Source organism: Pyxicephalus adspersus, chromosome 5, assembly GCF_032062135.1.
Source record: "Pyxicephalus adspersus chromosome 5, UCB_Pads_2.0, whole genome shotgun sequence".
Classification (NCBI taxonomy): domain Eukaryota; kingdom Metazoa; phylum Chordata; class Amphibia; order Anura; family Pyxicephalidae; genus Pyxicephalus; species Pyxicephalus adspersus.
The window spans coordinates 100,448,292-100,464,636 of NC_092862.1; the positions used below are offsets into that span (position 1 = coordinate 100,448,292).

The window sequence follows — 16,345 nt, forward strand, 5'->3', positions numbered from 1 at the left end:
ATTTTTTTATCTTTGAATTTTACTTTTTATTGTCATTTATTTTTTTCATTTATTTATTGCTGGACTTCTGTTTTAATGAGCACAGATCTTCATATCAGGGCTGCAAGGGTAAGTAAAATAAATTCTTCTGAAAATCTAAAATGACTAGTTGTCAGCTGACAGCTGTATAGTTTGCAGGAGGAGGATTTCAGTGGCAAAGTATTTCAAGGTTATAAAATTGAATATTTATAATGTATAGCACCCAATCACATATAAACATTAACTGTTTACCACTAATTTTGTATTTTTAATTAGTTGGATTTACTTGCAGTAAATATAAATCCCTAATGGAAATATTTTCTGCTAGTAACCAGCCATTATAAATAAAAATGATAAAGAACTTAAGTTTAAATTGTGAAAGCACACATCTGGGTTACGGTAGCACTGCACATGTGCTTTTTGCTATTTTCATGTTTTATAGCCATCTACTGTTAAATACATTGCAGGGGTACATTTTGTCCTATAGTTCCTGAGTAGGAAAATGTAATTTAATCAGAGAGATCAAACACCATCAATATTTGTGTAGATGTGGCACACGTGTGCAGTAATGCATATCCACCAGGAGCCTAACAGAAGAGGCATGGAATTGTCTTTTATGCAGAAAAACATGTGGGTGCTGCCAGTCAAAGGAGAATGGTGATGTCATATATTACAAAGTACATTAAACCCTAGTGGATTGCTAAACATATGGGAACTTGGTAGTTACTTTCACTGTTCTTTCAAGAGACCACTAATAATATTTGCCTACATAAACTAAATTGCATTATGCAAATAGAGGGCCTGCACTCAAATATCCTGGGGTTTACAAGTGCTGGGATATCTAGTGTTCATAAATTCTGGGATGGGTGGTACTTGTGATTCTCATCTGACTACCAATGATAACTGGATGTAGAATGAATATCTTATGTGATATATTACCACATGGCTAATCAGTGGTCAACAGGGAAATAAGTTTCCCACTCATTTTTACCTCTCCTGGTTACTTCCCCTCTTTCCTTTTCTATCTCTCTTCCTCCTCTACTCTTATTTTCTAGTCATCTCTTCTACTATTCCTTTTGCTTGGCATTTACCTTGTGCCCTATGTTTTAAAGTCATATATCAGGACTCCGAATCATCAAAGCGAAAAGAAGGCATTGACAGAGTCAGCTTTTTATAGCATATTTTACCTTACCATGATAAGATACAATATGAAAGAGATTTTCCACAATCTCTAAGTGCTAGTGTACAATTAGTGTAAGTTGGCTAATAATTTAGGTACCGTATTTTTCGGACCATAAGACGCACTGGACCATAAGACGCACCAGTTTTTAGAGAAGGGAAATGAAGAAAAAAATATTCTGAAACAAATAGTGTCCTAAAATATTTTATGTGCATTAAAAACCAACAGCACAGTCATAAACACATGTAATCAACCCTGTAAAGTAAACAGCAGCATTTAGAACCATTATTAACATTATTTATATTTATTTATTATATTAAAATCATAAATTATAATATAATACATAAATATAAATAATAATTTAAAACAATAATGAAATAATAGACAACAATGTAATCTAAAAATAAAATCAAAATGTACGGTACTTTTATTTTTATGTTGTGTGGTGTTTTTGTACTGTAAAAACCATTTAAAAGCAGATTACATTGTAATCTGCCTTTAAATTTCCCTCCCTGACACACCCCCATACTTCACCAATCACATCACTGGAAGATGACTCATCCTCCGGAGTGATGTGAGGGGGGGGATTTCCCTGCGTGCTCACACAGACTGAGACAGATACGGAGGCTGGAAGCTGCTGGCATGTGTGGAGAGATACATAGCATAATGCAGGATTTCTGCATTGTGCTATACATCTCTCTGCAAGATGCCAGCAGCAAGCAGAGCTGCGGACACCTGGGTGAGTATTTCCTTTCAGTTGTAATCCGATTGTCATACTATGTATGACAATCGGATTGCAATATAACATTTGTTTACTTTGTGTTGTGTACGTGTGTTGTGTATGTGTGTGCTTTCCTGCTCCCAGCATGACTTTGTCAGCCAATCATGCTGAGAGTGGGAGGACGCAAGATACCAGAGTGACAGGAGTCACAGTCACTCTGGCCGCGCTGGACAGGAGAAAAGCCGGAGGGGGGGCTACACAGGGGGGACGGGACAGCGGCTGGGGAGGATACCGGAGAGACGGCCCGGGCACAGAGGCTACATTTGGACCATAAGACGCAGGGACTTTTTCCCCCCACTTCTGGGGGGAAAAAAGTGCGTCTTATGGTCTGAAAAATACGGTAATTCCCCCCCAAAAATTACAAAAACTAATTCATAACAGTTGTGGACCTATTGGGTGATTCCATTGAAAGGTCAAATATATCATTTAGATAATACAGAATGTGTTTCAACGTACTCCTAAGGATACAACATTTTATAAAAGAAATACACACCAAAACCATCAGGATCTATTCAAATGTATACAATGGGGCAAAGGCAATAAAGTGTTTGTTTTACCATGCATTTCTGCAGTGGGTGCCCATACCACAGTGTGTTGCCTTCCATTTAAAATGGATTCCTAATACAGTAGCAGGCAAAGTGCTTGTACATTGTGGTGCTCTGTGTTATATTTAAGGGCCATATGTGTTCATGTCTATGTTAGCATTGCTTTGCATATTGGAAAGTGACTGGACAGCCTTAATGGAATGCATACCATTTCAGTTGAAACCAGCCTTATAGATGTTCTTTAGGTAAAGAAAGTGATAACTGTGAATACACCAAGGCATATGGTTGGCTAAATCCAAATATTATTGCCTAGCGTATGATTTGATTTCCTATTAAAAGTTGGGCCTATTAGGGCTTTACAAGTTCCATACTTTACAAACAGGTACTGTACAGTACATATGGTGTGCAAAAGTATAATTGAATTGACTACTGGTAGTCCCCAGGTTAAGGATATCGGACATACAGACAATGCCTAGATACGAACTGGGCTTCCCTGCTCCCTCCTGTGCAGGACGGAGGCTTGGAGGGGGGAGGGGTGGTTTGCATGACTTGCAGAAGGAATCTTTTGCTAAAGACAGCTGAGGTTGTGGGTCATCTTAGGAGTGGAGCTGATCTGTAACATCTTGTAACTTTTTAATGACCATGACAAACTCTGCAGTTGTTTCTTTTTGCATATCAAAGCACAGCTTGCTCCAGAATTAATGAATGTCTAGGCTCCGTAAAGTTTTTTCTTGCTTTATTTGTGATTAACTCACAGTGAGGTTTTTTTACAGTAACTGACACCACGTTGCCTAATAATATGTTGAGACAAACATCTGTCCTAATTGCATTTATTAAAGTAATGTACCTGTTCTGACTTACATACAATTTCAACTTAAGAACAAACCTACAGTCCATATCTCGTATGTAACCCGGAGACTGCCGGTACTGACTTCACTATGAGCACATGCTGTGTTGTTTTTTATTCATGTTGTCCTAAATTCTGATAAATGTTTTTGAAACTATGATCTTGGTTCTGTATGACCTCAAAGCAGAGCTGTTAACTTTCCACATCTGATAAGTAGGATTCTGAAACAGTGTTAGGGTCAAGAGTTAAAAGATTAGGAGTTAGATATATGGCTTGATCGTAGATGTATCTGAACATTAATAGCTTGGAGTTTAAATTTTGGCTAGATTGAAAAAAACATTAAATCCTCTACCTGTTTACCCTTTATTTCCTTTTGGTGAATCTTTTTCCTATCCAATTTATGGTGGTCGTGGCAAAAGAAGAAATTTTGCAAATATAAACAGACAAATGATAAACATATGATTTAGTACTGCATGAAAATGTTGGTAAGGTCTGCCAAGTTTATATTGCTGTCTGTGTTAAAAAAGAAGTGAATCTGATAATTACTCAAACATTCCCTGGTGGAGAATCAATTACTTCCATTGAAACACAAGAAGTTTATTATGGATCCTGGAAGCCACCCCAGATTCACGTCCCATTCGGCTTGTCCTACCTTCTGCTCCTTTAATAGAACACTCAAAACCCATCTTTTCTAACTTTCCCAGCCATTGTCTTCTGTCTCTTAAACCCTTACTACTTCCCATCACCCCATATCTCCCCTCCTATTATTTGCTAGTTTCTTCCCCACCTCTTAGATTGTGAGCTCTTTCAGGCAGGGTTCCCTCCTCCTCCTGTGTCACTGCTTGTGTTTGTCTGTAATTTGCAACCCCTATTTAATGTACAGCACTGCGTAATATGTTAGCGCTATATAAATACTGTTTATTAATTATAATAATAATAATAATAATAATAATGATGTGTGAGTAAGGGTCTGGTTAGAGTATAAAATGGAACTCCACAATTTTTTTTACATTTTTCTTAAATGCACTTGTCTCGTGAAATAAGGATTTGTTCTAAAGAGAGATATATAATATTACTATATTACAGTGTCATGCTAGTGTGTGTTTCTTTTCTGTAAATGATTTATGAGATATTCTCTTGCAATGTACCTTAAACATGTTATTTCCTTAACGTACCCCCCTCCCTTCTTGCATTATACAACTCTTTTCTCTTCTGGCAGTGTCTAATTTCTCTCTATGGTGGCTCAGCACTTTATATTTTCACTTTATCTGCTGGGGCTGCCGACATTCCACCCAAGATGGTAGTGTCCAGAAGCAGCCTCATGCCTAGATGTCGACATAAACTTATACAAGTAAATAACAATGGAAAACTACATTAAATGCACATAAGTCTCAATTGAATATGTTGAAATGAATATGATGACAGGGTCTTTTTAAGACTCATTTTGTTAAATGTAGTTAATTTTGCACAAGTGAAAACAATCTGTAATATGAAGGAATAAATGAAAACATTTTTATTTGGTACAGTAAACATTCCTCTGTCCTAATATTATATACATTATAGAATATGTAAATAAATATATTTGCCAGCAAGTTAAAGTCAGGAACTAAATAAAATACTGCAGTAACAAGGACAATTATAGTTTACTTAAGCATGAGGTTTTAACAGATGTAGGTGAGCATATTGTGTTTAGATTCTGCTACATAATTGCTTTTGAACATGCTTGTAGATTTAGGACACACTTAACATTTTTCTCAGATTTGGTTGGATGATAGTAATTTAGTTTGCCCCACTGGCTTCTTTTGGATACTCTAACAATGTATTTAGCTCTGTTCCCCACTCCAGCCTTTAGGAAGCCTTACAAGGAACGTCTTCTAGATTCTCTGTTATGTTACATTAAATAGGAATCCAAAATAAACTAGACCCCCCCCCCTACTGTAAAACTTGGAATTAATGAGGACTTAAATGTATAATTAAAAAAAAAACATTTGAAACTAGTAGGTAACTAAACCAGCATCCATCCAAAAACTGTCCATTTGAATTAATCTTACTCTTTAAATTGGATAAAATAGATATGTCAACTAAACAATTGCAAACTGGCATACAAAAGGCAGTTCCTCTTTGCAACTTTTGTCAAACCACTTGCCATCGACAGCTGCAGACAATGATGCACAGTTTTCCTGTTTGCCACCATTAGGCTCAAAGGTTGCTCCTGTAGCCCAATGTTTAAAGAATATTTGACTACCTGTCATATCCACCCAGGAACCCTCATTAGCCATGTCATTGATACCTATCCAGATTTCAGAGCTCACGCCTAAGCTCTTACGCACATAATCATTTATGAAGTCGTTTTCATCTCTGGTGTCTGGGGTGCTCAGGGTTCCACCTTGTGCAATGCAGTCGTCACTGGCCTGGTGATAGTTCTTTGGTTCAGAGATGGACAAGAAGCATTTGTTGATAGCTTTGGTGCCCTTCAAACAGACTGAAAAATGATGTAATAAGTAAAGGTGAACCATGAGTCTGAAATATTATCTAATGAGCTAGTTTGCTTTATGGGCAGCTGGTAGCAGTTTTGGGCATAAATACTGTAGAAGCATTGGTCACACTGGTCTACAAAAGTATTCTTCTTTATTTTCCTTTGAAGGTAATACCGTTTTTCCTAACGGCTCCATGTCAGCATACTGCTGAGTTTGTCCCATCCCCCTACACTGTCATAGGATCATTACTCAACAAACTAAAGGTTACGTGCAGGCTCAGCATTATTTTACCGTCTTAGGGTTCTCTGTGCTATCGCCTGCCTAGCTGGGGTAAATTTCTGGAGGTCCAGCGCTCCCAGTTGAAGTTTTAAATACTATCTTGTGGGGATCCCCACTGCTGGTCCCTCTGCCATTAAATTTAGTCTGTGAGATGGATGTAGCTAGGTAGGAGGCTGTGACTCTTTATCCTTCCAAGTATGCTGCTGTTACTCTAATCTAGCTGTGAGGGGCCAGTAGTTCCTGAAGCCAACTTTCTGTTTCCCTTTCACTTAGGACCACTTGTGCACAATGATCAGAACAACTCCAACTTCACAATGGGCACAGTGGCAGTCGGGAGCTTTCCAGATGGGTTTTCTGGAGCTGTGGTACGTGGACAGACTCACTTTTAAGTCTACCTAACATGAGCAATAAGAGACAGCCTGTTTTGGTGGCAAGACAAATTAAATCTACCCAACCGGCAATCTTTTCATCCTATCTAATGGCTTACAGGGCAAAGGGTTCGCAGGAACTAATAGGGATTATGACTCATTCCACTTGAAGTATATCACCCTCTTGGGCAGCAGCCGGTGGTATGTTGCTGGAGATGATCTGGAAGGTGGCTACCTGGCTCCAGTAGAAACGCTTATGTCACATTATTGTGTTGAACTAGCTGCCTTGACCTTAGCTGATTTTGGACATTCATTTTTGGCTGTAAGTTCTTCATGTGGTTAAGCATTATTTTTGAGCATCCCTCCCTATGTTGGTGAAATTTTTCCTATTAGTGTGTTGACAGCAGCTGTCAGGAAAATGGAAAAGTTGTATAGTTACATAATACTGAGCCTGAGGGCTTCTTTCAATTTAGTGAGTAATAATCCTATGAGAATGTAGGAGAAAAGGAATATGAATGTGCTACCATGCAGCCCATCAGGAAAGGAAAATGACTGTAGTTATTATGATTGTGCTGACAATATATGGTGTCCAGTAAAAGTTTCTTGTTTCATGAAGAAACTGTTTTTGGGTTGTTACATGTTTTCACTAATATATGTATTGTAATATTGTTGTATATGTTTTGTGTTTGTGCGTTTTAAATGGTCGTTTTTACTTAAGTGATAGTGTGGTATGTTAGTAAAGTTAGACGTGTTTGGTCACACTAGATGAGGTTACCAGCATTGGTGTCATGACAGTTTCTCTTGTATGCAGGAAAAATTGTATATGCTTTTCCTTGTCATGCTTTAAAGTGTAAAACCAAAAAAATGGAAAGGCCAGACTTTTCACTGAAAAGCAGTGAGTTAATGATTAGTCACCTAATATTTTATGTGCACTGAGGATTTTAGCTTAAAGAAGTCATTGAGGATTTGCTTGACATGAATATATAATGATAATATGTGCCTTGTGTTATCAAAAGTCTGGTGGACCCAGCACATTTATATATGAGTATATTCTTTACTTTTTGTGTTCAAGTAAAAAGCTTTTACAAAATAGTTTTTTAAAATGAGATATGTGCGGAGAGATACAAAAACAGTAAGCTATGGAAGTAATATAATATTATCCTTAAATGTAAACAAATACACATATAATGCTGCTTAACCATTAAAAATACCTAACTAATTAATAATGTTCCAAAAATATCATAAATCATATGATAATGCATATTGTATATCATTTATAGGGTAGGCCATAATAGCATAAAAAATGTGTATAAAGTGTCCAGAAATAAAGGGTAAAATAATCACATATACGTAAACTGTTCAGACAATTTTTGACAAATTCTGGACATTCCCTTTTGTATGCTATTATGGACTAAGATAAAATATGAAATGTATGATTTTATGGTTTCACAAGAATTTTGTTGCACTGCTTGTTATTATACTAAAATATTTTACTATATTATAAAATACCTCTTAACAATATTTTTTCCACAGTTGTTAACATAAATCAGTTCAAGCTATGGTTTGTTTTACAGGACTTATAACTTATTTTACAATATAGGCTCTGGGGACCAATTCGATTTTTCTATCATTGTACTAAGTGAAGTTAGATTATGAATTAGCTCCAAGCCCAGGTAAGTCATGATTTACAGGACATACCTAATTTACCATTTATGAGTAGTTATATAACTGATTGCTGAAAATGCCCATCCGTATTTGTCTTACAAATAGTAAGAATTCATGTAATTGCACTTTACTTACTTGTCTGCAATGATTGTTGTTCCTTTAGGTGGTTTACATCATGCTTGAGTTCCTGGACCTCCTTCTTCAACTCCTCATACATTTTAAGGGTAACTACATCTGCTGAATGAGAAAGGACAATGACATACTGTTATTTATTTACTGGAACAAAAATATCAAAAGAGGTACGGACCTAGGAAAACTAAACAACCCAAAAAGTGAGTTTTTAGAACATGAAACCTGGACATGCTGTCAAGTTTCTCACTTCTTACCCTGTTATTTAACCAGTTTTCAAACTTGTATATTACATATGATAAGTAATGTCAATGGGTGTATGATGTGTGTGTGTATATATATAAATTTATTTATACAATCAAATTATTATTTTATTATTAATTATTAACAAAAAAGGTGCACAGCGGCGCAGACGAACGAGGATTGTCGCTTGAAACGAACGACCGCCCCGGCGGATCTGATTGGGCGACGTTCATTCGTTATCTATTGTGTATACGGGCGTTCAGGGATCATGGATTGTTCTGTGATACACTTTCTCCTTTACATGTCACTTCCTGCCTCGTCCAAACAATCGTATCTAGCGTGTGTATACGATTGTTCAAAATATCGTGCATAATCGTTAGCCGTTATTGCAATTATTGCACGTGTGTACCTAGCTTAAGACTCAACACCACAGGTTTAGAGGAAAGAGAGTGAACTGAATTGACTATTTAAATTCAGTTACCTTGAATAAATTGATAAACTTGACTTATTAGGATAGAAGAGTTAAAGATGATAAAAAAAAATACTAACTGAGCTGGGGATAGGAGGTAAAAAATAAAATGATAAATGGTATTAAAAATTGACTAAAAATATTGACTGCATTGCTATGAAATCAGCATTTGCTAAGATTTAATTTTTTATAAAAATGTAAATGCAAATATCTAAACCAATAATAGATATTTAATAGGGCCAGTACTGGCATTGCTAAATAAGTAACACTAGTAATGGAAATGAGTAAAACATATGTTGGCTGCAATGCATCTTCCACATCATTACAGGCACTTTTTTTGTGTTTCCCCACATTCCTTACAGTTAGTGATAAATTTCAGTGACGTTCTTAGAACACCTTGGAATCCAGCACACATTTATCTGTATGGATCTAATTAGGATGAGTTAAAGCCAAAGGAGATAATACAAAACACAGATCTCCTAAAATGTTAAAGATCTATATTTTCAATAAAGCAATAAACAAATGTTCTAAACATTTCGCATAATTAGAAAAAAAGTTTGCAGCTTTTCTCTATAGATGCCTGATCTATCTAGTCTGTGTTAAAATATCTGAAGCCTTCACATTTCATATTGTTTAGGTTTGTTCATTTCAAACACTGGCAATATAAAACATGTTATGAAAATAAAAGATGCCATAAATAAGCCATAGTTACCATGTCTGATCTTTTATGTAGGAGAGATCAAACGCTGTTGTAGGCATTACATGTAGTCCCAGCAGAATACAGGATAAATCATTAAAATCAGTGTTTAAAAGTTTTGTTGAGGTTAAATTAACTCCATGTGTTGTCTTGCTGTTAGATTATAGGTATCAAAATCACTTGTGTTGACATCCATTTAGTTAATGTATGGGAAACAGATACAGTGATGCTAGGAAAGTCATATTGTTTAGTTAGTGAAAGCATATAAATAGCAAAACATTATCAAAGAAAGTCAAGCCAAGGGAGAGATACAATACCACCCCTTCAACTACATTCAGTTTTTTTGATAAAAGATAAATGCTAGCAATACCAGATGGGTGGGTATTCAGACAGTGAAACTGTGATTAGTGGGTTTTCATCCAAGAATACTTATTTTCATAATTATGGTATTTATCTTTCAAGATAATTTTCAGCCTGTTTAGATCTGCCTTTGCTGTCTATCCAAATTAAAGCTGAAATAGAATCAAACATCATCAGCATCAGTGAGCATTCCCTTGGCCTTACTATTACAACACCCTCCTGAAAATTGAAAGGATGATAATTACCGAAACTCCATTTAAAGAGAGCTTTAAAAGCCATAGATGTAGCTTCTAAAGAACTGAATGACTAGAACTGCGTGAACTGTCATAGAGATCAGCAGCTTGCTACATATGGACTCTCATCTGCTGCCTTGACTGCTTCAAAGGTTAATATTCTGTTTTGTGTTTTTAGGTTTTTTTGGTAATACATACAAATGTTAAATATTCAAGTTGCAACACAAAGTTGCACACTGCGGACATAGCAAGATTTATTGAAATGCAATTATTAGCATTAAAGGGAAGGTGGGATGGACAAAAAATAAATGTCACTGTTGACTTGTTTTTCAGATGCAATTTTCAAGGTTGTCTTTCCAATCCTTGATGACTTTGCCAAATAGTAATTTACTTACCCGGAAGAAACATACAGGGTATACTTTTTTTTTAGACTTCACTGGTTGCATGCATGTACTTATTCATTGACCCAATAAGTAGTTAAACCAGGGCAATTAACCAATATGTCAGCCAAAGCTTAATTTTTAATTTACCTTTCTTTTATTAATAAATATACAGATCACTAATATGATTTTGATCATATGAAATATTAATGAAGTTAAAGTTAAATTAAGTTAGGTTAAAGTGCAATAATTCAATCAATATTTTTATATTACTACATGCACCTAAATGCTATTTTTGTGTTCTTGCAAAAGCCAAGTTTAAAAACTACTGATTTATAAAGATACCTACCTTGTTTACTTGTTTGCCTCTGCTTCTTCTGTTGAAAGGTGACTTGCACAAAGCAGAAGAGGCACAGCACCAGACAGGCTCGTTTGTACTCCATGGCGATCCCAAGCACCGTTTGAAGTACACTGTGTTCCTGCACTTTATTAAATACGCCTATAATAAAAACATCTGTTCAGGAACTCTTTCCACATCATGAGCAAAGCATTCCTGAACCTCTCAACAACCTAGCAATATGCATTATAATACAATAATGCCTGCTAAGTTATGGGGGATAATTGTAAAAAAAAAAAAAGTTTTATTTTTTGATTAGGCATAGTTCTTCAAGCAATATTAAATCTAATGAAGTTTGTAAGTAGTTTAAGAAAAAGAAACTAAATATAGATTATATATTTACAACTGCAAACAGAGGTGTTGCAGTTGTTATAAACAGAATATACTTGGAATACTTGGAAAAATCAGTAACAAGAAGATTACACTAATTACATTTCATTGTATTTATTATTGTCTGTTTTAATAGTGTGAATTTATATAGTGCTAACTTATTAAGTAGCGCTCTACATTGTCATGTCACTAACTGTCCCCCAAAGGGGCTCAGAATCTAATCACCCTACTGTAGTTATATGTCATCAATACAGTGTAAGATCAATAACGGGAAACCTGTTAACGGAACGTTTTTTATTTTTTCCGGGATGTGGGAGGAAACTGGAGTTCCCATAAGAAACCCTACACAGACATGGGGAAAACAGAGAGACTCCCTACAATGTATTGGCTGAGATTCTAACCTATGACTATAGCTCTGCAAAGGAAACAGTGCTAACCATTGAGCCAACCATTATATAAACTAAATGTATGTTTAGTCCCCTTTCTAATACAGTTAACAATCGAAAATCCAACCATCGATAATCCATTGCCTTCAGTTTCCCAGCATGAATTTCAGATTGCATTTTCAATACAGGGGCTGTAGTACACTGTTTAGCCACTTATGTTTTGATGGCGCTGTTCTGCAGAAACAGCTTTTACTGTAGGTCTTGCTTGCTACACTAAATACATGTTGAGATGTCCCTGCTGCCTGCTCCCTGGAACTGTGGCAGATGTCTGCGGGTGCTACGAGAGGAAAGCTGGCCTGCAAGTGAAGTTAGGTATAACCTTCGAATATCATGCACTCCTTGGGTCCGGAAGTTGCCGGATTTTTGAACGTCAACTGCACATCTTGCTCAATATACAAGGTTCAAAGTTGAACAAATTTGCTCTATATTTTTCTGGATTTATAGTGTGGTGGACATGTGGCAGAGGTGAACCTGGCAACTCCTTTGCTATACAGTATGTGCATTTGATTTGTGTATTATGTTGTAAATTTGTTAGAAATACAACATAGAAACCAACCCATGTTTGATAGCTTCCAGGCTTATTCCCTTACTGACACTCCCCTGAATAACTCTCTTATCATATGACAAGTAAAAAAATCTCCAACCAGGTAGAATAATACCAGGACTCTGTTCTCCATAAGTTACATTAGGGTCTTTTGAACTTGCAATGTTTGGTGACATTTATGTTTTTTGTTTTTTATATATAGCTGGACTAACTTGATATAGTGAGTTAGGTGCATTTACCCCCTTTTACCATCGCATATTCCAGTTAATGTTTGGTTACCTTTTCCCCTGTATGTTTCTGTATCATATTTATATTTTTTCCTTTAAAACATTTTTTAAAAATACAATTTCAAAAGAATTGTCCAAATTGAGAATCTTTTGTATTTTATGTGAATTCCTGAAGAAGTGTTTTGCATGAAATGTATAGAAAGTTTCCACTTTAGTGGACTTTTTTTTGTACATTATTAATACACAGTATTTATATATATGTTGACATATTACGCAGCACTTTACAAAGTCCATAGTCAGGAGCTCACAATCGAATGCCCCTACCATGGTCATTTGTCTTTAATTCAATGTAAGGTCAAGTTTTTGGGGGAAGCCAATTAACCTAACTGCATGTTTTTAGAATGTGGGAGGAGTATCAGAAGGAAACCCCTGCAAACATGGGGAAAATCTGCAAACTCCATGCAGACAGTGTCCTGGTAAGATTCGAACCTGAGACCTAGTGCTGCAAAGACCAGTGTCCTAACCTCTGAGGCACCGTGCTTGCCCATTAACACCTGCTGGCTCAAAGCAAAATATAGGTTTGCAACATTTCATATTTATCATATTTAAAAAAAATGTAGTTCTAATTACAATAAACGGATCTGTACTTGTCAAAATGTTGGCAAAATTTGTAGCTTTAAAATAACTTAATTGGTTAAGTGTTTAGCAGAAGGGATGAGCGAGTTTTTAAACTTGATCTCGCTACAAATTCATCCGTTCTCGCTTACCGAATGTTAAGCGAGAACTGCCGGTGTAAATTTGCAAATCAAGGTCAAATTTTAAAAAAATTTGCGGCTCTTGAGGGTAATTAACACAAATAATGAATCACACATCTTCTCAATTAATGCGGCCCAAGGCGGCCTTGTACCTTGTTTCATTTATAAACCTAAAACAACCTTCAAAACATCAACATACCCCACAAAAGTAAAAACATTATAAACACAAGCAGGTCTATTTACAAAGTAGTGAATCTGACATTTGCCGAAACATTCTCTGGTGGAGAATTTTACAATTCCATGTGATTCGATAGCAATTATTGATTCTCTATCAGCGGATGCTTCTGGAAAAGTCAGATCTGCTGCTTTATAAATAGACCCAAAAGAAAAGAACCATTTAAATCCCTAAAAGCCTTAAAACACATCATTCTAATTTTACCTTTGTTAAGAGGCCCTCTTTACCAATTATGGTTGGGGGCAGACAGCCGTCTGATTTATGCCAAAAGGAAAGGGGCTACATGCTTTTGCCCCCTTTGTTCTTTGGCTAACTAGATTCCAGAGAAAATTAATGGATAGAAATGGGGCACACACATTTGCTTCCCTATTTCCTATCCAAAAAGGTTCTAAGCCTGTTAAAGGGCTTGGTTTCAATATTACAGAAGACCCAACACTTTGGGAATCAGTTGAATATTGCATCTTTCATAGTCCACTGGGCTAATTAGCTGAACCATGCACTATGTTCTCTTATTGACATCAATGGGGTTCAAATTCAGCTGCAAATCCAACCCTGGGGTCAATTCAGACAAATTGTCGGGTAACTGAACACTTTAATACCCTACCAGTTTCCAGGACCTTTCAAATAAAATTTTCAACTCTACATGGTGCTACTATACCCAAATCTTACCATGGGAAGGGGTTCCTTTGGTGGGGAGCATTGTTGGCTTTTTGCCACACGCAGCCTTTTTCACTAAAAACAAAATACAACTTTTGGTTGGATAAGAGCAGAAATGTTTTCCCCACAATTCATGCATTCAAGACTTTTCAGTTTTGTTTTAGCTGAAGTAATTTAGAAACAATAGTTTTTTTTTTCTATCTATTGACTTACATCTTGGACTATTTTGTGTATATCAGTTACATAAAATCCCAGCAAAATGTATATAAATGATTTACTGTTAAGACAAATGTTCATTGCTATGTTATTTATTTATTGCAAACTCCTCATTTTTAAAAGCAGCAGGAGGCCAGTAAGGAAGTGAGCCTTTCATGTACAAACATTTCAGTGCAAATTTTAAATGCAATGCTTGTGAAATTTGGTGAGAATATTATGTTGAATTTAAATTTTAAATTTGAAGCACACAATATGGATTTAAAGTTATATTATTTTTGAAGTGAGTATTTATTATTACAAATGCAGCATTTATTATTGCATATGAATGTATTTTCATTTCCAGGCTAATTTTACCATTTTAAAAAAACATTTTTATGATTGCCTATTATGAAAAGCCTTTTGTTTAAAAAGCTCAATAGCAGAAGCTAAAATTTAAACAGCGAATAAGTCCAAGCAATGACTAATCCTCGTCTCTCTGTACAGATCTATGCCAGGTTTTAATCAGGGATTGAATATCTGAAAGGCGTGAATCATTTTCTGTGTTCTCTCCATGGAAAACCAATAGTGAAAATCCTTATATTGTTGTTATTATTTTTTTGTAAAACGATGATTGTATCTATGTATTTTAGTTTGTATGTATTTATGTATCTAGGTAATTAAAAAAAATCAGTTTCATTATAGCAAAACTTATTTACCCTAAAAAAAAAAAAAAGTAATTGTGACTTTTTTTTTACAAGCTTGTTCCTTTCATATTTTTATTATTAAATTAAGTGCTAAATCCTCTTACTAGATTACTAGAAAATGCTTTATATTTGACTCATTTGTTTGACTTATAGTTAAACACATCCATTGAATAGCACTCCAGAGGCAGAGCTTACTTAAAGGACGAGAAAACAAGGCTACCCAGGTACATTCAATATTACAAATTATACAGACTGCTGTCAATCTAGATCAGGGGTGTCAAACTCAAATACACAGAGGGCCAAAATTAAGACAAAATCGCGGGCCAACCTTGAAATTTATTGAAAAGTTTGAGAAAGTTTTTTCTTCTCATTAGATATAAAACCTTTGCATATGGAAACAAAGAGGTTTTGCTTCACATTCAATCTGGAACAAGCTTATAATAGAGAAAGTGGCATATGATTTTTTTTTTATTTTATTTAGGAAAATAACTTATGCCTCTTTCTCTATTTGTAGCCTTCTGAGTTAAATTTCAATGGTAACCCTTTTGCACAGGCTAACAATAATAATAACAATATTAATCTATGAAAATCCAACCATTCAAGTCCATGCCTTGGAGTAGCAAGGAAAAGTACAGCTGAGGGGGAGTGCTGGAAATGCCAGACGCGGCCAATGTGGGGCTGGAACTCCCTCTTCTTTGAAATAGCACCGGCATTACTTGCGTCTATAAAACAGTCCATGCATAGGGGCCACGCATAGGCAGAGAGTCGCTGGTCTACAGACACGAGTGATGCCGGGAATTGTAGTGGTGGCGCTATTTCAGTGCAGCACTGGCCATATTTAGGATTTCTTTGGGGTCCAAAAAAAAAGGTCTTTGGGGGCCAGATTTGGCCCTTGGGCTAGAGTTTGACACCCCTCTAGATAGAGGTTGGCCAGTGGTGCTGACAAGCTGCAGGCTTGTGAAGACAAAAGTCACTCCCCCTGGAACATTTTTCATCCCACTGTATTCTAAGCAGTTATAGTCTACATGAGGGTGGCAACTCTGCTCTAATAACAAAAGTAGTGCAGCATTGTTGCCACCCCCATATTTTAATGGGAGATTTTTAGATGTTCCAACATAGGATGTTTTTATCCTTGGGGTTCAGGTCCAAAGTTGTGCTGATTGCAAATATAGGGAACTGTTTCA

General features: G+C 36.0%; 1 protein-coding gene across 2 annotated transcripts; it reads right to left on the bottom strand.

Moving 5' to 3' along the window:
- Positions 1 to 1,386: 1,386 nt before the first annotated feature.
- CLEC3B (C-type lectin domain family 3 member B) lies at positions 1,387 to 11,156 on the bottom strand. Of its 2 annotated transcripts, none has more exons than XM_072412264.1 (3): positions 11,021 to 11,156; positions 8,296 to 8,397; positions 1,387 to 5,853 (listed from the first exon to the last, which is right to left on the bottom strand). In XM_072412264.1, exons 1-3 carry the CDS (start codon positions 11,112 to 11,114, stop codon positions 5,453 to 5,455), a joined length of 597 nt encoding a protein of 198 aa, XP_072268365.1. In that variant the 5' UTR covers positions 11,115 to 11,156; the 3' UTR covers positions 1,387 to 5,452. The 2 variants fall into 2 exon arrangements, with proteins under 2 accessions (XP_072268365.1, XP_072268366.1); XM_072412265.1 differs by having other exon boundaries at positions 8,296 to 8,394; positions 11,021 to 11,142.
- Positions 11,157 to 16,345: the final 5,189 nt, after the last annotated feature.